Source organism: Macaca fascicularis, chromosome 3 (assembly GCF_037993035.2).
Source record: "Macaca fascicularis isolate 582-1 chromosome 3, T2T-MFA8v1.1".
Lineage (NCBI taxonomy): Eukaryota > Metazoa > Chordata > Mammalia > Primates > Cercopithecidae > Macaca > Macaca fascicularis.
Window position 1 is genome coordinate 180,433,578 of NC_088377.1, and position 21,666 is coordinate 180,455,243.

Genomic DNA, 21,666 nt, shown 5'->3' on the forward strand with positions numbered 1-21,666 from the left:
ACAAGAAGCTGACACCACTTCCAACTCCACCAACCTAGTAAGTTACACATGGGTCTATTCCCCGGCAGAGGCTTTGTATCCATGGGAAACAGTCACCATTCCAGTGGCTATTTGTTCACCTGTTCATTCACTCACTCAGAAATCACACGCCAGGACCAGGAACCCACCTACACAGAAGAGTTACACTAACCCCAACTTTCCGGTCATATGTGCAGGCACCGCTTTCAACTCCAGGAGGCCAGAAGTGTCTTCAGTAAAGAAATCATCAGCTAAATTGGTTTCCGTCTGAAAGTCAAAGCACTATGATTTTCATTTAAATATATTTAGGGAAACTCAAAAGGCACCCACACCTCAAGATTTTCTCTGGTTTTAGTGAAGCTTTAATTTTCCACAAAAAGTTAACAGAAGTCAGAAAACAGAGTGCTCCGGGCCAGATCAAAAAGCTTCCCTGGTCTCTTCCTACCAAAACCCTAAAACTTCTCAAACCAGCTGCTGTGCTTGGTTCTGACTTCTCTTTCTGCCTGAGCCATTTTCAGCACATACATTTTACTTAGCACCATAATATTTTTCCCTTCAATTCAACCAGCACTACAATTATTCCACCCAAAATACTCCCCCGCCCTCACCAATAGCCCAGCCATGGAACAGAAACAGAGTGATTTACTCAGATCCCAGGCCAGCCAGTTTCCGAAATGGAAATTTGAGGTTCTGAGGAACGGGCCCTTTAGTAAATCATCCCCACGTGACCACCTCAAAGAAGTCCTGGGTTTTCTTCAGGAGATATTTCAGTTCCGTCAGTTCTAGGAAGCTTTTTTTCAAGGCCTGCTGGTTCTGGTTGGCTTCCTGTAACTCTCCTTCCAGTTTTTCTAGAACAGTCTATGCAGGAAGGAAAAAGAAGGTAAGCCGACAGAAAGTGCTATGACACTCCTGAAATACATTACCCACAACACGACTAAAAAAAAATCAAAGGAATCAGCACGATTGTAGACCCTAATACACACACACACACACACACGTGCACACTTTCTTAAAAGTTCCATCACCAAATGAAAGGATTAGGAAGTACTTGGAGGAGTGGATGGCCACTCCATGGAGAAGTCAAGACATTTTAGCAAATCTTGCCTCTCATTTGAAACACTAGACCAGGCTGGGTGCAGTGGCTCACGCCTGTAACCCCAGCACTTTGGGAGGCCAAGATGTGCAGATCACTTGAGGTCAAGCATTCAAGACCAGCCTGGTTAACGTGGTGAAACTCCATCTCTGAGAGGCGCGGTGGCTCACGCCTGTAATCCCAGCACTTTGGGAGCCCGAGGTGGGCGGATCACAAGGTCAAGAGATCGAGACCATCCTGGCTAACATGGTGAAACCCCGTCTCTACTAAAAATACAAAAAATTAGCCGGGCATGGTGGCGGGCGCCTGTGGTCCCAGCTACTCGGGAGGCTGAGGCAGGAGAATGGCGTGAACCCGGGAGGCGGAGGTTGCAGTGAGCCGAGATTACGCCACTGCACTCCAGCCTGGGCGACACAGCGAGACTTGGTCTCACCAAAAAAAAAAAAAAAAAAGAGAGAGAAACCCTATCTCTACTAAAAATAGAAAAATTAGCCAGGGATGGTGGCGCGTGCCTGTAATCCTAGCTACTCAGGAGGCCGAGGCAGGAGAGTTGCTTGAACCCAGGAGGCAGAAGCTGTGGTGAGCCGAGATCATGCCACTGCACTCTAGCCTGGGTGACAGAGCAAGACTCCATTTCAAAAAAATAAATAACAATAAAAATAACTTCAGAAACATGAAACAATGTGGAGTCTTAAAATAGAAAATGATGGGTCAGGCACGGTGGCTCAGCCTGTAATCCCAGTGCTTTGGGAGGCTGAGGCAAGTGAATTGCTTGAGGTCAGAAGTTCAAGACCAGCCTGGCCAACATGGTGAACCCTGTTTCTACTAAAAATACAGAAATTAGCCGGGCATGGTGGCACATGCCTGTAGTCCCAGCTACTCGGGAGGCTGAGGCAGGAGAATGGCATGAACCCAGGAGGCGGAGGTTATAGCAAGCAGAGATCGTACCACTGTACTCCTACCTGGGTGACAAAGCTTTTTTTTAGACTCTGTCTCAAAGAAAAAAAAAGAAAAAATATATATATATACACACACACACACACGTATGTATATATGTATATGTATGTAATATATATATGAAATGACGAAATAGCAAGTTGCAGAATAAACAATATAGTTCCATTTAGATAAAAATTTTTAACATGTAAAGCTATATCATGTTATTTAGAAAAATAAATACGTAATAAAACTATGAAGAAATAAAGAAAAATACAAAAGTGAGGATAATGATGATCTGGAAGGGAAGAGGGGAAAGGAGATGGAGGAGGGGTGAGGAGGGACACACAGGTTTTTATGAATGTCCCTATGGGTACCGTTATCTTACACAGGACAACAGACACATGGTGTGTGCTGATCCTTACTTTTTATACCTTACATGTTTTATAAAAATTCTACTAATTTAGCCAGGCGCGGTGGCTCACGCCTGTAATCCCAACACTTTGGGAGGCTGAGGCAGGCAGATTACGAGGTCAGGAGATCGAGATCATCCTGACTAACACAGTGAAACCCCATCTCTACTAAAAACACAAAAAATTAGCCAGGCGTGGTGGCGGGCGCCTGTAGTCCCAGCTACTTGGGAGGCTGAGGCAGGAGAATGGCGTGAACCCGAGAGGCGGAGCTTGCAGTGAGCCGAGATGGCGCCACTGCATTCCAGCCTGGGCAACAGAGCGAGACTATGTCTCAAAAAAAAAAAAAAAAAAAACACCTACTAATTCAATTTAATGTTTAACAAAAGCAATAACAAATTCACACTGAAACACACAGGTGTGAAACTCTAGAAGGACGTATATCCACAAAGGGGTGATAATTGAACCAGTAGCAAATATTATGAGAAAAATTTAGTGAATATGTGTCTTGAAGTGTTAAATATAACTGTCATCTACAGCTTGCACACGAAGGGGTAGTGGGGAAGGGTTGGCAGGTATTACAGAAAGACAGGAAAGGGAAGCGAAGTAAAAAACAAAACAAATAATAACCAAAAAAGCCAGTGAATCAGAAATCACAATAAATGGAAATGGATTAAGGTCACCTATTAAAGAAGAGATTATCATGCTAGTTTTCAATCCATCTAAAAGACACTGTTAACAGAGTTGCTTTTGTTTTTTGGTTTTGTTTTTAAGACAAAGTCTCACTCTGTCACCCAGGCTGTAGTGCAGTGGCACAATCTTGGCTCACTGCAACCTCCACCTCTCGGGTTCAAGCGATTCTTTCCTCAGCCTCCCAAGTAGCTGGGATTACAGGTGCGCGCCACCAGGCCCGGCTAATTTTTTTGTATTTTTAGTAGAGACAGGGTTTCACCATATTGGCCAGGCTAGTCTCAATCTCCTGACCTCAAGTGATCCACCCACCTCAGCCTCCCAAAGTGCTGGGATTACAGCCATGAGTCACTGCGCCTGGCACAAACAGATTTTTTTAAAACAATAAATGATAATCCTGTAAATGTTAGCTCTCCCTGAAATGCTTAGTATCACATAAAATTGAATTACTATGGAAAATTTCAAACACAGAGAAGCAGAGAGAATCTCATCCACCCATCATCCAGCTTCAGTTCCACTCCATTCCCACCCCTCTCGGAGACAGCCATTACCTTGAATTTTGAATACTGAATATAATGACACAAAGTTGGGGGGAAAAGTAAATCTTCATTTCCCAATCATTTCCTCTATCCACTTAATGATGCCATAAAAATAATGCTGCCATTACCATACACAACGGATATATAATTATATAAAAGTATAGCTGCATGAGAATAAAGCCTGAAAACAAGGAAAAGTCAGGGCAATTTCTGCTGGGATGCTGGTTTTTTTCCTCCCCCCTGAATTAGTATTTCCTCTAGGACTGTTATAAAAGCCTCTTTAGAAACTGGACAAGGCAGGGGCCCAGAGCCATTGGTGTACTCTTGCCAAAGGATTCGACTCTCTAGCAATGTTGGGGCAACATAGCTAACTGCAGGATTAGTCAAATCAATCAATCAACAAATCAATCCCAGTGAGCAATGAATGGTAAAATATATTACTCTTCTACTTTTATGCTGGTGGGTTTTGTTTTTGTTTTTTTTGAGAGAGGGTCTCACTCTGTCGCCCAGGCTAGGGTACAGTGGTGTGAACACAGCTTACTGCAGCCTTGACCTTCTGGTAGCCATTCTCTTGCCTCAGCCTCCCACGTAGCTGGGACCACGGGTGCACACCACCACACCCAGCTGATTTTTTTCATTTTCTTGTGGAGACAGAGTCTCATTATGTTGGGCAGACTGGTCTCAAACTCCTGAGCTCAAGCAATCCTCCTGCCTTGGCCTCCCAAAGTGTTGGGATTATAGGCATCGCCCAGCCCTGGTGCTGTTTTAATTTCCTTTTTACAGCAAATAACATTCAGAAGAAAAACACTAAGGAAAGACTTGTGCACACATCTGATTGCCCCTTATCTGTTCCCACAAATTTATGAATGTAGAGCTTTAACACCTTAAAATATCATGCTGTTTTTTTTTTTTTTTTTTTTTTGAGACACAGTCTCGCTCTGTCACCCAGGCTGGAGTGCAGTAGTGTGATCTCGGTTCCCTGCAACCTCCCCCTCCTGGGTTCAAACAATTCTCCTGCCTCAGCCTCTGGAGTAGCTGGGATTACAGGCATGCACCACCACACCTGGCTAATATTTTTGTATTTTCAATAGAGATGGGGTTTCACGATGTTAGTCAGGCTGGTCTCGAACTCCTGACCTCAAGCAATACACCCGCCTTGGCTTCCCAAAGTGCTGGGATTACAGGTGTGAGCCACTATATATTTTTTAAATCCATCTAAGAGACACCCTTACCAAAGAGATAAAAGATAAACAATATAGCCCAAAACAATAAATTTCACAACAAAATAAAAAGGGCTAGCCACTCAAATGTTAGCTCTCCCCACCCAGAAAAGCTTATTAATATCAGTCAAAATTGAATCTTTTAAACTTAAGATGGTGAAACTTGAAAATGTGTGTGCCTTGGCATGGTTGAAGTCAGCCAAAACTAAACCCAGTTGGATGAATTACTTTTTTAAGGTACTACAGCCAACTCAGTTTGAAAACAAAAGCAGCACATGTTACCTGTTTAACAAAATCAAGACAGGCTCTATGCTTGTCAAGTTTCAGTGTAATATCAAAAAAGAATATCCACAATTATTTGAAAAGGCTATTAAAATATTCCTCCTTTTTCCCACTACTTATCTGTGTAAGGCTGGATTATCTTTCTCTACTTCAATAAAAACAGCACATCACCAACAGATTTAAAGTAGAAGCAGGTGTGAGAAACCAGCTGTCTTCTATTAGCCAAGCACTTCAAAAATTCACAAACAATGCCACCCTTCTCATGAAAGTGTTTTTTTTAAAAAAAACACATTTCATTTTTCAGTTTAAAAATGTTAGCATGTAATGAGACATTATTGTTATTTTCAAGTGAATTAACACATAAATATTTTACATACTTTTCCATTTTAATTTGTAATACAGTAAAAAAATAAATAAACAGGCCAGGTGAGGTGGCTCACGCCTGTAATCCCAGCACTTTGGGAGGCCGAGGCGGGTGGATCACCTGAGGTCAGGAGTTCAAAACCAGCCTGGACAACATGGTGAAACCCCCTCTCTACTAAAAATACAAAAATTAGCTGGGTATGGTGGCGCATGCCTGTAATCCCAGCTACTTGGGAGGCTAAGGCAGGAGAATCGCTTGAGCCCAGGAGGCAGAGGTTGCAGTGAGCCGAGATCACACCACTGCACTCCAGCCTAGGCAACAGAGCAAGACTCCATCTCAAAAAAACATGATAAGGTCCAAAATATTTTCTAGAATATTTGACAATCTAATATGTGAGTGTCAAGATTTATACCACTGATGGCTTTCAAATTTTCAAGAATTTGAAGTTATCTTAAAAAACAAAAATAAAAACCAGCCAGAGAAAAGGCTCAGCTCGGTGAAGCTTTGCCTACCTGCCCACGCCCCGGATGAGCCGTTCCACCACCAAAGATGAAATACCTGCTTTTTCAATTAAGTTCCCCAGGGTCCTCCATGGTCTGGCTCTGCCTACCTCCTTACTTCCTCTCCCAGCCCTGCCCCTCATCCCTGTCCCCACCATCTGCTCTATAAGCCTTTGGAGGGCAGCGTCATGTTTATTTCTCTCTAAGGTACCTTGCACGTGGCAGATATTCAGTGGGGTTTTTTTTTTGTTTTTTGTTTGTTTGTTTTTGAGATGGAGTCTCGCTCTGCCGCCCAGGCTGGAGTGCAGTGGCACAGTCTCAGCTCACTGCCACCTCTGCATCCCGGATTCAAGCAATTCTCGTGCCTCAACCTCCCAAGTAGCTGGGATTACAGGCATGTACCACCACCCCCGGCTAATTTTTGTATATTTAGTAGAGACAGGGTTTCACCATGTTGGCCAGGCTGGTCTCAAACTCCTGACCTCGTGATCCGCCTGCCTCGGCCTCCCAAAGTGGTGGTATTACAGGGGTGAGCTACTGCACCCAGCCAGTATTCAGTGTTTTTTATAAAAGACAGAAGGGGAAGGAAATAGAGAAGGAAAGAGGGAGAGTCCCATCAGCTGAAATGTGCTTGAAAACTGCAGTCTTCTGCCAGTTTACCTACAGAAGCCAGTCAGAGAAGCAGCCTCCATCTAGAGTGGATCCAACTCATCTGCTTCCCACCAGACAGAGAATTAGAAAACATCCCCTTATACCCACACTCAGCCCATTCAGTGGCACCCTGCAGACAAGACTGGCTGCCTGTAAGAATCAAAGGCCCACAAGAGCAATCAACTCCTCCAAGTAGGCTAAGCTTCCCTAGGGCTACGCTGAGAAAGGAAAACAGCTGTCTCCAGATCAGCAGGTGTGGCTCTAAAAACTGCACACCGGGATTTTCCTGGGGCTGTAACTCGGAGAAGGAGACGACCATGCAAGCCTGTCTCCCTGCCTTCAGCAACCAGGTACGGGACCTGCAAGTGGCTCTCAGGGCCTTCAGGGAGACAGGCTTCATTACTGTCCTTACCTGGGGAGGCCAGCAAAATGGAGAACTTACCTCCAGGGTAATCATTTCCCGTGGGAGCGGGGTCAGTGGGCTTTTCTCAGGCAACTGAACTGCAATCTCATTTTGCATCTCGTCTTCCAGAAAACCTGAAGAATGAAAACCCACCAGAAACGCCAAGGTGATTGTGTTTTCTCGTAACTAAGAAATGAGGTCAAGCCAGGCGTGTGCCTTTCACTCAGCTCAGCTACCTGAATCGTCCTAGGAGCTGCCACAGCACCTGGATCCCACCCCTACCTCCCCCATTCCCTCCAGGTGGGCCTCTGGGACCACCTCAAAAAGTATTGCAAACAGGGACACATTCGTTAATTAAGTCCTGCAAACTATTGACCCCCTTGCCAGTTCACATTTGAACAGTAAGCAAAAAAAAAAAATTGGCTTACGGAGGATTCTCTCCAGTGATTCACACCTTCTGACTTCATTCACAAATTTCCTTTGAAAGCTGTTCACATTCATATTTAACTGGGGGAGGAATCACAAGACACACATTAGTAGCAACAGTTGCCAATAGATTCCTTTTGGGTTTTTTTTTGTTTTTGTTTTTGCTTTTTGAGTTTCAATCTTGTCACCCAGGTGACAAGGAGGGCAATGGTGCAGTCTCAGCTCACTGCAACCTCCGCCTCCTGGGTTCAAGTAATTCTTCTGCCTCAGCCTCCCGAGTAGCTGGGATTACAGGCACCCATTACCATGACCGACTACTAATTTTTGTATTTGTAGTACAAAATTGATGGGGTTTCACCATGTTGGCCAGGCTGGTCTTGAGCTTCTGACCTAAGGTGATCTGCCCACCTCAGCCTCCCAAAGTGCTGGGGTTACAGGCGTGAGCCACTGTGCCAAGCCCCCTTTTGGTTATTTTATCTTTTTAGTACTAGAGAATGTTGCTGGAATTCTCTTAGGAATAGATGCTTCCAGGCACAAGACAGGCCAGTTACAGGCAAAACATACCTTGGTGTTCTTATACTCAATCCCCCAAATGCTTCAACTTTCACCCTCCCGTTTCTAAAAGAAACAAAGTCCTGGCCAGGTGCAGTGGCTCAGGCCTGTAATCCCAACACTTTGGGAGGTCGAGGCTGGTGGATCACTTGAGACCTTGTCTCTACAAAAAATTACAAAATTAACCAAACATGGTGGCGTGCACTTATAGTCCCAGCTACTCAGGGGGCTGAGGTAGAAGGATGGCTTGAGCCTGGGAGGTCGAGGCTACAGTGAGCCACGATTGTGCCACAGCACTCCAGCCTGGGTTACACAGCGAGACCCTGTCTCAAAAAAAAAAAATTGACTTAATCAAAATTTAAAGCTTTTGTGCATCAAAGGATACTTAATAGCGTCCTTTCATTTTCTTAATAGAAAGTGGAAAAACCCACAGCATGGGAGAAAGTATTTTCAAATAATATATCTGCCTCAAAAAAGAAAAGAAAGGTAAAGAAAAAAGAAAGGAAAAGAAAAGAAAGAAGGAAGGAAGTCCACCCTCATCTAAGTTTACCTTATTTCTCTGCCTTGGCTATCCAAATGAGCCTCAAAATCCTCAATGCGGCCATAAAAACGACCAGACCTTGAAGACTGCACAGCTCCATGTAACATATCACAGTCATCAACAAAACTTCTACTGTCAGCTCAGCTCAATAAATGTTATTGAGGACCTGCCTCATATGAGGTCCTGTGTGAAGAACTAGGGATGTGAAGAACACGATGTGAACCTTCCCCGCAGGAGCTTAGCTCTGACCCTGACCTTAGTGAAGAAGTAAAGGAGGGCTGGTTTTCTAAATTAGACTAAGAGCTTGATGAGGGTCTAAACTGCCCCTGGGAAATGATACCCCATTGTCATACTCAAGACGGTCTAACTGTAGAATATCACTCCGGAACTCAATTCCGGGTATTACAACCAACTCTGGAATCCAAAATACTTTGTCCTCAGCCTGTCTAGTCAGGAAAAATAGTTTTTATGGTCAGAACAAGGTTTGGTAACCTACATGCCCATTGGCTATATACAATGTTTGAAGACGCTACACAAGAGAAAAAAAATTCAATGACATCTAACATGTAGTGATTGCATTAGAGCTTCAAGACATTCCTATAGAGGAGACTGCATGGAGGGAGGGAGAACATGCTCTTGAATGACCTGCCTGGTCATGACAAATCCTAGCCAGAAGCACTGAAACTACAGAATTTCGTCGATTCCAGCTCACGGCTCCTCTCCCTACAAAATGGTTATTGTTCACCATAAAGAAGTGCTCTGCAAGAGTTATCTACTCCCACCCCTGCCTTCCTCTTATCTCCAAAGAACGTAGTACCTACATCTTTGAACTGAACCAATCCAAGCTCTCCGAGCTCAGCCACACAGCAATATGCAGCTTCCACCTGGAGAAACAGTTGTGACAAACACATCTCCTCGCTTCGAAACACAGACGCCATCTTGGCCCAGCTTCGGTCTACAGGAGAAAAAGAAAAAGAGATTAGTATTTAAGGTAATAAATGTGTGAAAACATTAGGATGAAATTTTTAAGTTAAATTAAAATCTAACAGGGAAAAAATGCATTAGGAATCACTCCTGATTTCAGGAGACTTTTTTTTTTTTTTTGAAACGAGGTCTCACTCTGTTGCTCCGGGCTGGAATGCAGTGGTCCAATTTTGGCTCACTGCAGCCTCAACCTCCTAGGCTCAAGTAATCCACCCATCTCAGCCTCCTGAATAGCTGGGACTACAGGTGTGTACCAGGATGCCCAGCTATCCTGATTCTAAAAATATAAACAAAAACAAGATAGCACTTTATGCCTTCCATCAGACTGGCAAAATATTATACTTCATTTTTGAGACAGAATCTTGCTCTGTCATTCAGGCTAGAGTGCAGTGGCACAAACACGACTCACTGCAGCCTCAATCTCCTGGGCTCAAGAGATCCTCCTGCCTCAGCCTCCTATGTAGCTGGGACTACAGGTGTGCACCACCACACCTGGCTGGTTTTTTTTATTTTTTTGTTGAGATGGAGTCTTGCTGTGTTGCCCAGGCTGGTATTGAACTCCTGGACTCAAGTGATCCTCCCACTCTGGTCTCCCAAAGTGCTGGGATACAGGCATGAGCCACTGCTCTCAGCTGGCAAAATATTTTAAAATATGACTAAAGACTCGAGTTGTGGATGGTATGAGAAAACAGGCCCTTTCATGCACTAGAGTGTCACTCCGGAACTCAGTCCTGGGTATCACAACCAACTCTGGATTCCAGAATACTTTGTCCTCAATTTTCCTAGTCAGGAAAAATAGTTTTTGTCATCAGAATGAGGTTTGGTAATCCATATGCCCGTTGGGTATATCCAATGTTAATGTGTAAATTCTTTGTAGCTTTTTCAGAGAGCAATTTATCAATGTCTATCAAATCTTATATCCCTCATACCCACAAATCAAGATGTCCACTGCTATTTATCCAGACAGACCTGGATATGTATGGAGAAACAGAGGAACAAGAACAGTTCTTATAGCATTGTATGTAATAATTATAGTAAATGGCTGTAACCTAGATATCCATCAAAAGGGAAATGATTAAACTGTGATATAACAGAGCCCTGTGCAGTCAGCAGGAATAAAATAAATCTGTACGTCCTGTATATGGAAGAAGGATGCCCATGGGTAAGTGGGGCAGGGGAATGGTGTGAGTTTGGTTAGCCAAAACTGACCTCCAAGACACAGTTCCACCATACAGTCATAAGTGTGTATTGACACTGCTGATTAAAAAAAAAGACTAAGACTCACACTCCTGAAAGGGGAATCTCAAACATCTAGACTGAAATAGATTAAAACATCCACCATACTCAACAGATGCATGTCCGAAGTTTAACCGTGAAACTGGGAGATGATCTTGAAGCCATCATCACCAGCCCGCACAGAGCATACACAGCCAGGGAACGGGGCCCTGGTCATCAGAGGCCTCCCAGCAGCGATCAATGCATTGCAAACTCTAGGGTGGGGCAGTTTGCCAGTCCTGAACATTTCTCTGTTCCTTAGTAGACCATCCAGTTATGCTGCCCATTGAACTGCCTTTAGTGACACTTAGAACAGGTGGCAGGGAAGGACACCTCCCGGGGGTTAGAAGAAAGTGAACCTCTTTCCAATGGTGAAATTGAAGGCCGCATGAGAGCCAAGGGGAGGAGGAGGGCACAGAAGCTATTCCCAAAGATCCTCCCGATGGCCCTGCTGCTGCCAAACCACACTGTTTCCCCCCAGGTCAACCTTCTGGAAGAACTTCCACACCTGCAGAGTAGATTTAATTTTATCACGTACAGAGTATCTACTGTGTGCTGGATACTGGGCCTACCCATTGTCCCGGTTTCACACAGGACCAACTCTAAAGTCCTCGAGCTGGCCAGCCAAAGGCTGCAGGACCTGGCCTCCTCTGTGTCCTCCTCCAGCTTTGGCCTCTCCAGGGACCCTGCATTTCTTCCCAGCTTCCACCCCCTTCAGGCCCTTCACCCAGGCCTTCCCCTGGGTTTGGAACCTCAATCTTCTCCTCTCCACCGTCCATCCCACGCCCCACATGACCCTGTCACTCCTCCAGTCTCCATGTAAGGATCTTCTTCCTCCACAAGCCTTCCCTGACACCCCCAGCTCCCTCAAGGAGCTAAGCCCCCTCCTACATGCCCCCAGAAGAGCAATCATTTGCAATCGCTTGTTTTTAACCGCCTGGATTCCCCACACATAAACCAGTGAAGTCTACAAGGTAGAACCATGCCCTGTTTCCACTTCCACACCCGTCTAGGTCAATAGCACCACAAAGTGGGCGCTCCAGAAGCATTTTCCCATGTGTGGACCAGAGGATAAACATCATCCCTCAGGAAGTGCACATGGTCTGGGCCCACATTTGTGCCTTTTGACACCAAGATGAATTCAAAGCTTTCCTACTGCCCTGTCTAGTAACTATAGCCAAGTGAACATAGACCAGAGACCCAAGGCATTCACTTCATGCAGATCAAAAGCATAGCATCAACACCCTTCTTACCCCAGCTTCCTCCAGGCGGGTCCTGCGTGGGGGTCTGGGGCAGACAGTGGTTTCCCCGACCTGATGCACGGAGCAGGGAGCCCCAAGTCCCGCGGCCCTCCGGGCTTGCTAGCCGTCCTGGGTGGAGCAGCAGCCACCGGTAAATCCTCAGGTGGCCTCCCCGCAGCGCCCCTCCCGGCTCCTTCTCCTCCCAGGCTCCCAAAGAGACAGGAGGCAGCTCTGTTGTATCAACACTGGCCTGTTGTGGGTGAGGACAAACCTGCCCCACCGGCCAGGCCGCTCAGCCCCCGCCCCACCTGTGCCCTCTGCCATGACCTTAAGTTTCCAACAGGAAGCATTCATTTATTTTCTAATGAAAGTAACTTGCCCCTCAGGGAGCTGAAGGTTGAGGACAAGATTCCCGGAGGCCTTAGAAGGACCCCAGTAAACGAAAACATCCCTTTAACTTGTGAAAATGAAATAACTTTAAAAAATAATTTTGGGGGCCGGGACCAGTGGCTGTGGCTCATGCCGGTAATTCCAGCACTCTGGGAGGCTGAGGTGGGCAGATCATTTGAGGTCAGGAGTTTGAGACTAGCCTGGCCAATATGGTGAAATCCTGTCTCTAGTAAAAATACAAAAAAATGAGCAGAGTGTGGTGGCGGGCGCCTGTAATCCCAGCTACTCAGGAGGCTGAGGCAGGAGAATCGCTTGAACCCAGGAGGCAGAGGTTGCAGTGACCCTAGATCATGCCACTGCACTCCAGCCTGGACGACAGAGCCAGACTCCATCTCAAAAATAATATATATGTATATACACACACACATATATGTATATAGGTATATATACATATATACACATATATAACTATATACATATATATGTGTGTATGTATATACATATACATATATAAATGAAATATATGTATGTGTATATATAAATGAAAAAATAAAAATAGTTTTGGAAAATAAAAAATATCACACTCACCATCCTATCAAGTATTAACCAAAACACTCTACTTTCAAAGGAAAATAGAAGACTCCTTATGAAATGCCCAATGGCTAAAATTCAGCTTCCGCTGTGGCCCAGGTAAAAAGAGACACAAGCAAATGTGGTATGTGCCCTTTTCCTTTGGCGGGGTCTTGTCTTTTCCTGTTTATCTGACAGAGGGTGCGAGGGGCAGAACAAGACAATTAGGTGCGTTTCTCTTGCCCGGGGTGGGGCGGCTGCAACAGCCACCTGTGTTTATTTGAATGAGCTTTGCTTCTCCAGGGCAATGCACAGATCCCCCGCAGGGACTGAGCCTTAGAAGGTACCCCAGAATGAGTGAGGGGGGGTGCTTTTTTTTTTAACTTTTTAGTATGGAAAAACTGAAACACCTGCAAAAGTACAGAAAATAGTCCAGGGAACCCCCATGTACACATCACTTGGCCACACTAGTTCGTGAATGGTCTACCATCCACACCCCACCCACTTCCCCTACCCACCTCTGATTATTTGGAAGCAAATCCCATACATCATATTATTTCTTTCAAAATATTTCAGCATGTATCTCTAAAAGATAAGGATTCTTTTATACACACATATACACACACAAACACACATAAAATACCAGTCACTCCTAAAATTCAATAATTCTAAAATTTGCCTTAATATAAAATATCCCATCAGGATTCAAGTTTCCTAGATTGTCTGAGATTTGCATTTTTTTAAAGAGACAGGGTCTTGCTCTGCTGTCCAGGATGGAGTGTGGTGGCACAAACACAGCTCACTGCAGCCTCAACCTCCTGGGCTCAAGTGATCCTTCCACCTCAGCTTCCTGAGTAGCTAGGACTATGGGTGTGCATCACTATGATTGACTAATTTCTTTTTTCTTTTTATTTGAGACAGAGTCTCGCTCTGTCGCCCAGGCTGGAGTGCGGTGGTGCGATCTCGGCTCACTGCAACCTCCGCCTCCTGGACTCATGCCATTCTCCTGCCTCAGCCTCCCGAGTAGCTGGGACTACAGCTGCCCGCCACCACACCCGGCTAGTTTTTGTATTTTCAGTAGACACGGGGTTTCACTGTGTTAGCCAGGATGGTCTCGACCTCCTGACCTTGTGATCCGCCCGTCTCGGCCTCCCAAAGTGCTGGGATTACAGGCGTGAGCCACCGCGCCCAGCGATTGGCTGATTTTTTTAATTTTAATTTTTATAAAATACTACAACATAAAGACATGGTATCACTATGTTGCCCAGGCTGGCCTCCAACTCCTGGCCTACAAGTACTCCTGCCACCTCCGCCTCCCAAAGTGCTGGGATTACAGGTATGAAGCACCACGCCTGGCCAAGACTTGCATTTTTAATAAGCTCCTCAGGTGATACCTGTGCATGATCAAATTAGAGCCATTGTTTAGAGAACACAGAGTGAGAAATCAAACTTTAGCCTGGGAAGCAGCAGGGAGGAGCTGTAGGCGGTTTGGGAAAATCAGCTAAGCCGATGCAGCGATTGTGAACCTGGGGCAGTGGAGGCCCAGCCCTCTAAGGGAGCACCTGCTCTGTGCCCTGGAGGAAAGGAGCTGCTTGGGTTTCTTCAGAGGCGGAGCTCAGCTGCACCCACCCATCCCACCAGGGCAGATCTGCCCAAGAATCCAGACTCACCTGGATGAAGTTCCAAAGGCTGAACTCAAGATTTGCAAAGAGCAGGAAGATAAGAACTGAAAACTGCAAAAGGCATTCCCAGTGTTGAGATTCTAACTCTCCCTTCACATGAGCTCCGAACTAGGAGCCCTGGCCTCAATTCATGCCTCCCTCCCCTCTCCACTTCACCCACCCACTTCTCATCCTGCTCTTCCCCAAGGCTGGTGTTTGCTTGTGTGTCCCAGTCAGTGGGTGGGGCAGTAGTTTTCAAATGTCTGGCTGCCCAGAAACCACTCAGGAACATGTGGAGGAAAGAGTACATCCTAATGGTTAAGAGCAGAGGCTCCCGCCCAACTGCTGGAGTCAGGATCCCAGCTCTGCCATTTACCATGCGTGACCTTGGGAAAGCTATTTAACCCCAGGGCCTCAGTGACCTTATCTGAAAAATAGAAGAGGCTTACTTAGAAAGTAGAAGTATAGGCTGGGCGCGGTGGCTCATGCCTGTAATCCCAGTTTGGGAGCCTGAGGCGGAAGGATAACTTTGAGGCCAGGAGTTCGAGACCAGCCTGGCCAACATGGTGAAAACCCCTCTCTCTACTAAGAATACAAATGTAGCCATGTGTGGTGGTGCGCGCCTGTAGTCCCAGCTACTTGGGAGGCTGAGGCATGAGAATTGCTTGAACCCGGGAGGTGGAGGCTGTAGTGAGCCGAGATTGCACCACAACACTCCAGCCTGAGAGACACAGCAAGACTCCATCTCAAAACAAACAAACAAACAAACAAAAAGTATGTGTGCGGTATGTAGGAGGCAGGGGCCAAGCCATGTGAAGTCGCTGGGCCAATAAGAAATTTGAATTTTATTCTAATAGCATTGGGAAGTCCTTGGGAAATTTTAAGCAGGGAAATGGCATGACCTGGTTCACATTTTTAAAAATATTATGACCAGGCGCGGTGGCTCACGCCTGTCATTCCACCACTTTGGGAGGCTGAGGTGGGTGGATCACCTGAGGTCGGGAGTTCAAGACCAGCCTGGCCAACATGGTGAAACCCCATCTCCACTAAAAATACAAACAATTATCCGGGCTTGGTTACGCATGCCTGTAATCAAAGCTACTCAGGAGGCTGAGGCAGGAGAATCGCTTGAACCCGGGAGGAGGAGGCTGCAGGAAGCCGAGATTGCACCATTGCACTCCAGCCTGGGCAAAGAGAGGTAAACTCCATCTCAAAAAAAAAAATATATATATATATGTATGTGTGTGTGTATATATATATGTGTGTGTATATATATAAAACTTTGGCTTCTGCATCTGGAAAAAGGGAGGGAGTAGAAATACTTTTTCTTTCCAATCAGTAAAAATAAAAACCCTGTACAGTATATATGCAGCAAACATAAGCAGACTATGAAAGCTGGACAGAAGATAGACCCTCTAGGAATCACAAGACGCAAGAAACAACACGGAGGTGAGTTCTCTGGGTTTTCTTGTTACTTCCTACAGGTTGAGCATCCCTAACCTGAAAATTCAAAATTGGAAATGCTCCAAAATCCCAAACTCTGAGCACCAATATGACACAAGTGGAAAATTTCGCTGACTTCACGTGACAGGTCGTAATCAAAACTCAGGCACACAACACACACTTCATTCAGAGTCCTCAAGGGAAAAATAAAATGACCTTCATGCTATGTGCATAAGGTATATATGAACATACATGAGGCTGGGCGCGGTGGGTCACGCCTGTAATCCCAGCACTTTGGGAGGCCGAGGCGGGCAGATTACTCGAGGTCAGGAATTCGAGACAAGCCTGGCCAACATGGTGAAACACCATCTCTACTAAAAGTACAAAAACATTAGCGGAGCATGGTGGTGGGTGCCTGTAGTCCCAGCTACACAGGAGGCTGAGGCAGGAGAATCGCTTGAACCCAGGAGGCAAAGGTTGCAGTGAACCGAAATCGCGCCACTGCACTCCAGCCTGGGCGACAGAGTGAGACTCTGTCTCAAAAACAAAAAAAAGATCATACATGACTTTTGTGTTTAGACTTGGGTCCCATCCCCAAGACATCTCATTTTATATATATATATATGCAAATATTCCAAAATCTGAAAAAATCTGAAATCTAAAACACTTCTGGTCTGAGCATTTCAGATAAGGGACAGATAATCAATCTGTATATTCCAGACTCAGTGCGGCAGAAGCCAGTACATGTGCAGCAGCAAAGTTTCAAAGAAAGCCTGCTTGTTCCAGCAAAAGGACCAGGAAAGGGGCAGTCTGCCAAGAAAGAAAACGTTCAGACAATAATCACTCGAATCCAGTTAAATGCCACAGAACAAAACTATGGCCCTGCCCCTACCCCCTTGCCAGCAAAGCCCAAGTGGGGAGCCGAGACTTCCAGGCCAAGTGGGGGGTCTAAACTTCAGCCCCACTCTGTGGCAACAAGGCTTCCTTGTTCGCCCCTGTTGGGGGTGTCAGAAGAAACCTAATCAGAACTTTTACCCCCATCCATTGGTAATAAGCTCCCCTCCCCTCATCACTGCTGGTGAAGATCACAGGCGGAGCAGTAATGAGGCATCTCTGCCCCCCCAGCCAGGGTGGTATCAGCAGAGATCTGGTGAACAGAAGAATGAAGTGGGAGAAACACTCTACCCAACTTCAAGACTTACTGTACAGCACCAGTAATCAAGACTGTGATATTGGGCCAGGCGCAACGGCTCATGCCTGTAATCCCAGCATTTTGGGAGGCCAAGACAGGTGGATTGCTTGACCCCAGGAGTTTCAGACCAGCCTAGGCAACACAGTGAGACCATCATCTTTACAAATAATCATAATAAAAATATTAGCCAGGTTTGTGGTTGTGTGCCTGTGATTCCAGCTACTTGGAAAGCCAACTTGGGAGGATTACCTGAGCCTGGGGAGGTCGAGGCTGCAATGAGCCATGATCGTGCCACTGCACTCCAGCCTGGGTGACAAAGTAACACCCTGTCTTTAAAAAAAAGAAAAAAAGACTGTGGTATTGGTGGAAGGATAGACACGTAGATGGAATATCTTCTTTACTCAGTCTACCCGTTCAAATGCAAATCTATTTGAGAAATACCCTCACAGGCACACCCAGAAACAATGTTTCATCAGCTATGTGGGCATCACTTAGCTCACTCAAGTTGACCACAAAATTAACCTTCCCAAGTCCAACCCTTGTCAACTTGGCACTTACATGCAACTCTTAAACCACCCTTAATCTCCAAATAAAGACACTGGCAGGGTCATAATTCTACCCAACATGATACGACTAAAAATGCACTAATCTCTTCTGCAGAAGAGGAAGTAAACTGCTTGAGTGGTGTTTACTCTTCTCCTGATACCCCATAACTTCATTACTATGATGTAAAATTAACGATAGCTAAATACTGATATAAAATCAATACATCTTATATCTCACGATAAGAGGAAAAGAGAGAAAACAGATATTTGCTTAATATGTGTATATATATGCACAAGTGTGTTCATAAAAAATAAGGGAAAAGATGCTGATCGACAATGATAGTCCTTGTTTCTGGAACTGGTGAAGTGGTTGCATCTGGTATTTATAACTACTTATACTACAGAATATCTGTTCTATATTCCCTTTACCTTCAGCAAGCACCTCAGCTGGTCGTGGTTCTTTACCTGGTGGAGTGACTCAAATTTTCATTCCTGAAGAGTGTGGGCCATCTGTAGTTCTGCCTGGGTCGTGCTGTTGCAGTTTCCCATTGACCTTAATTATAGAGCAGGGTCATACTAAGAGATGCAGTAAAGCAACAATCCCCAACGTTTTTAGCACCAGAGATCTGTTTTGTGGAAGACAGGTTTTCCACGGATGGGGGTTGGGGGATGGTTTGGGGATGAAACTGTTCCATCTCAGATCACCAGGCATCAGATTTGTAAGGAACACACAACCTAGATTCTTCTCACGCACAGTTCACAATAGGGTTCACACTCCTCTGAGGATCTAATGGTGCTGCTGACATGACAGGAGGTGGAGGCTCAGGTGGCAATACCCACTCACCTCCAGCTATGTGGCCCAGTTCCTAACAGGCCATGGACTGGTACCGGTCTATGGACCCCCCAGTACCATAGCTGGCTGATCACCCCAGGGAATAGTGCCATCTTGAGGGCTCAGAGTTTATCTCTGCTGCTGGCAGATTGGGCACTCAGCAGTGGCCGTAGCCAGGCTGGCCTCGGTGAGTGGAAGTCCACGTTGCTGAGCCCACGCACAACCCCATCCCTGCCACCATAACCGCTTTGTTCATGAGCCTATTGGGCAATGTCAGGGATGGCTGGGGAAAGAGAATTTGAGACCAGCCCGGGCAATATAGTGAGACCTCATCTCTATGAAAAATAAACAAAAATTAGCTGGGCGTGGTGGCGCATGCCTGTGCTTCCAGCTACTTGAAAGCTGAGGTGAGAGGATCACTCAATCCCAGGAGGCTGAGACTGCTATGATCTGAGATCACGCCACTGCACTCCAGCCTGGGTGAAAGAGCCAGACTTTGTCTCAAAAAGAAAAAATTAAAAAAAAAAAAAAGAAATTTCACTGAGATAGAAGTCCCCTAAATTTTTGTCTGATTTAATTTTTGTCTGATTTATTTCCTACCCTCTGACATCCAAATATCTTATCAATAAGTCTACACCGTGTTATTCTTGCTCACTAGGTCCAATCAGTATATTGTCTTCAGTGTAATAGACCACTGTGATATTTGATGGACAGGAGAGATGATTAAGATCCTTACAAACTAAATGATGACACAAGGCTAGAGAGTTGATATTCCCCTGAGGTAGGACCATGAAGATGTATTAGCTAAAAGCACCCTGCTACTGCTGGTCCTTATGGACAGGTGTGGAGAAAAAGGGATTTGTTATACAAAAACTTAATTAGTTCCAGGAAGGCTTTTTTTTTGGTTGATTCTTTCAGATTTTCATTTTTTCTCTTTCTCTTTTTTTTGGAGACGAGTCTCGCTCTTATCACCCAGGCTGGAGTGCAGTGGTGCAATCTTGAAGGACAGAGCAAGACTCCATTAAAAAAAAAAAAAAAAGATGGGCACAGAAATCAACTCTAACTTTCTTTTAAAAACACCAACTGTGAAGAGAAAGGAGGGAGTAGGGCAGCAGCTGAAGAGGAAATGAAGCATCAGGAGAGGGTTTTATTTATTTATTTTTTCAAGAGAAGAGACCGTTGATAACTTCCCTTCCCCAAATTATGTGAGTTCTAGTTGGGAAGTACATCTAGAAAATGGGTACGGTGGCTCACACCTATAACCCCAGCACTATGGGAGACCGAGGTGGGAGTATTGCTTGAGGCCAGGAAATCAAGACCAGTCTGGGCAACATAGCAAGACCCTGTCTCTATTTAAAAAAATTTTTTTTTATTTAAAATTTTAAAAATGGGGCCAGGCACATGGCTCATGTCTGTAATTTCATCACTTTAGGAGGCTGAAGCAGGAAGATCGCTTGAGCCCAGGAGTTTGAGACCAGCATGGGCAGCATAGTGAGAACTCATCTCTACAAAAAATTTAAAAATTAGCCAGGCATAGAGGTGCACACCTGTAGTCCCAGCTACTCAGGAGACTGAGGCGGGAGAATCACTTGAGCTCAGGAGTGCAAGGCCGCAGTGAGCCATGATTGTGCCACTGTACTCCAGCCAAGGTGATAGAGTAAGACCCTCTCTCAAAAAAATAACTTTTAAAATGGGAACTCCTACTTTTTCTTACCCATGAGGTACATTTGAGACAATCTCTTTGAACCATGACATCTTTAACATTTCTCTAGAAGTTTCCTGTCTGAGCTCCATTTTTTTATGTGCAACATTTCATAGCATTGCTGATTCTTGGAAAGTTGAAACAGGCCAAGCATTAGCAAACACAGTCCAATTTGTCCAAAACCAGAGTAAATTTTCTGAGTTCCCTACTGTGAAGCTCAAGAGTAAAGGAAGAAGGAAAGGAGGAGAGAAGAACCAAACATAGCTCTGGCTCCCAAAAGGGTGTCTATTGGCAGGTAAGTTATAGATGATTTAGTCCAATCCACTCTTGCAGAAAAGTAAAGACACAGTAAGGCTAAGTGACTTGCCCAAAGCCAGATAATACAGCCTTATTTCTCTAATTATTTGTGTCACTGAATTTTTTAAAAAGAAAGTAATCCTCCTACTACGAATCATTAAACATTACATATAACATTTTATATATATATATATATATATATTTTTTTTTTTTTTTTTTTTTTTTTTTTTTTGAGACTGAGTCTCTCTCTGTTGTACAGGCTGGGTGCAGTGGTGTGATATCGGCTCACTGCAAGCTCCGCCTCTTGGGTTCACGTCATTCTCCTGCCTCAGCCTCCTGAGTAGCTGGGACTACAGATGCCCACCAGCTAACATGCCCAGCTAACTTTTTGTATTTTTAGTAGAGACGGGGTTTCACCGTGTTAGCCAGGGTGGTCTCAACCTCCTGACCTCGTGATCCGCCCACCTCGGCCTCCCAAAGTGCTGGGATTACAGGCGTGAGCCACCGCGCCCAGCCTAAACATAATATTTTTATATACTCTCAAAGTCAACTCAATACTTTGAAGGAAAATAATATTTAAATTCAGCATTAGGTCTTGAGAGAAACAACTTTCTTAGGGCAGAATCGATCCTCTATATTATCCAAACTAACATTGCTTTTGACATTTGGTGTTTCAGGCCACTGTTCCCATTCCTTAGACAAGTCTGGGGCACACTGCCAGTTCCAAATGCTTTACACTTGGCCTCAAAGGTCCCTGGCAAGGCACTTTCATGCCCTGAGGACTTTCTACAGAGTGGCTCTTGAGGGTGAAGAGATGAGCATTCCACTTATGTGCCTTTAAAGCAGGCATTCCTTTAGACACAGGGCTTCCTGTGTTCTCATATCCTTGCACCCAGGATTAGGAAACTA

The 21,666-nt window shown here is 45.1% G+C and overlaps 1 protein-coding gene across 25 annotated transcripts in view; it reads right to left on the minus strand.

Annotated features, from left to right (window-relative positions):
• ATP6V0A4 (ATPase H+ transporting V0 subunit a4) overlaps window positions 1–21,666 on the minus strand; it is a 91,860-nt gene that overhangs the window by 55,776 nt on the left and 14,418 nt on the right. For 7 of the 25 annotated variants that reach the window (XR_012432916.1, XM_065542627.1, XM_074036072.1 and 4 more), the window contains exons 3-9: window positions 18,392–18,479; window positions 17,631–17,711; window positions 9,447–9,580; window positions 7,535–7,613; window positions 7,146–7,240; window positions 751–876; window positions 191–285 (exon numbers count right to left, since the gene is read on the minus strand). Coding sequence is in view for 16 of the 25 variants with exons in the window: in XM_065542627.1 (XP_065398699.1) it covers window positions 191–285; window positions 751–876; window positions 7,146–7,240; window positions 7,535–7,613; window positions 9,447–9,563 (512 nt within the window). In the remaining 9 variants the exon portion in view is untranslated. Of the gene's footprint in view, window positions 1–190; window positions 286–750; window positions 877–7,145; window positions 7,241–7,534; window positions 7,614–9,446; window positions 9,581–12,137; window positions 12,338–14,755; window positions 14,977–17,630; window positions 17,712–18,355; window positions 18,480–21,666 lie in introns of those variants that run through there. The other 18 variants (XR_012432917.1, XM_015448110.3, XM_045388291.2 and 15 more) reach the window with 5 other exon arrangements.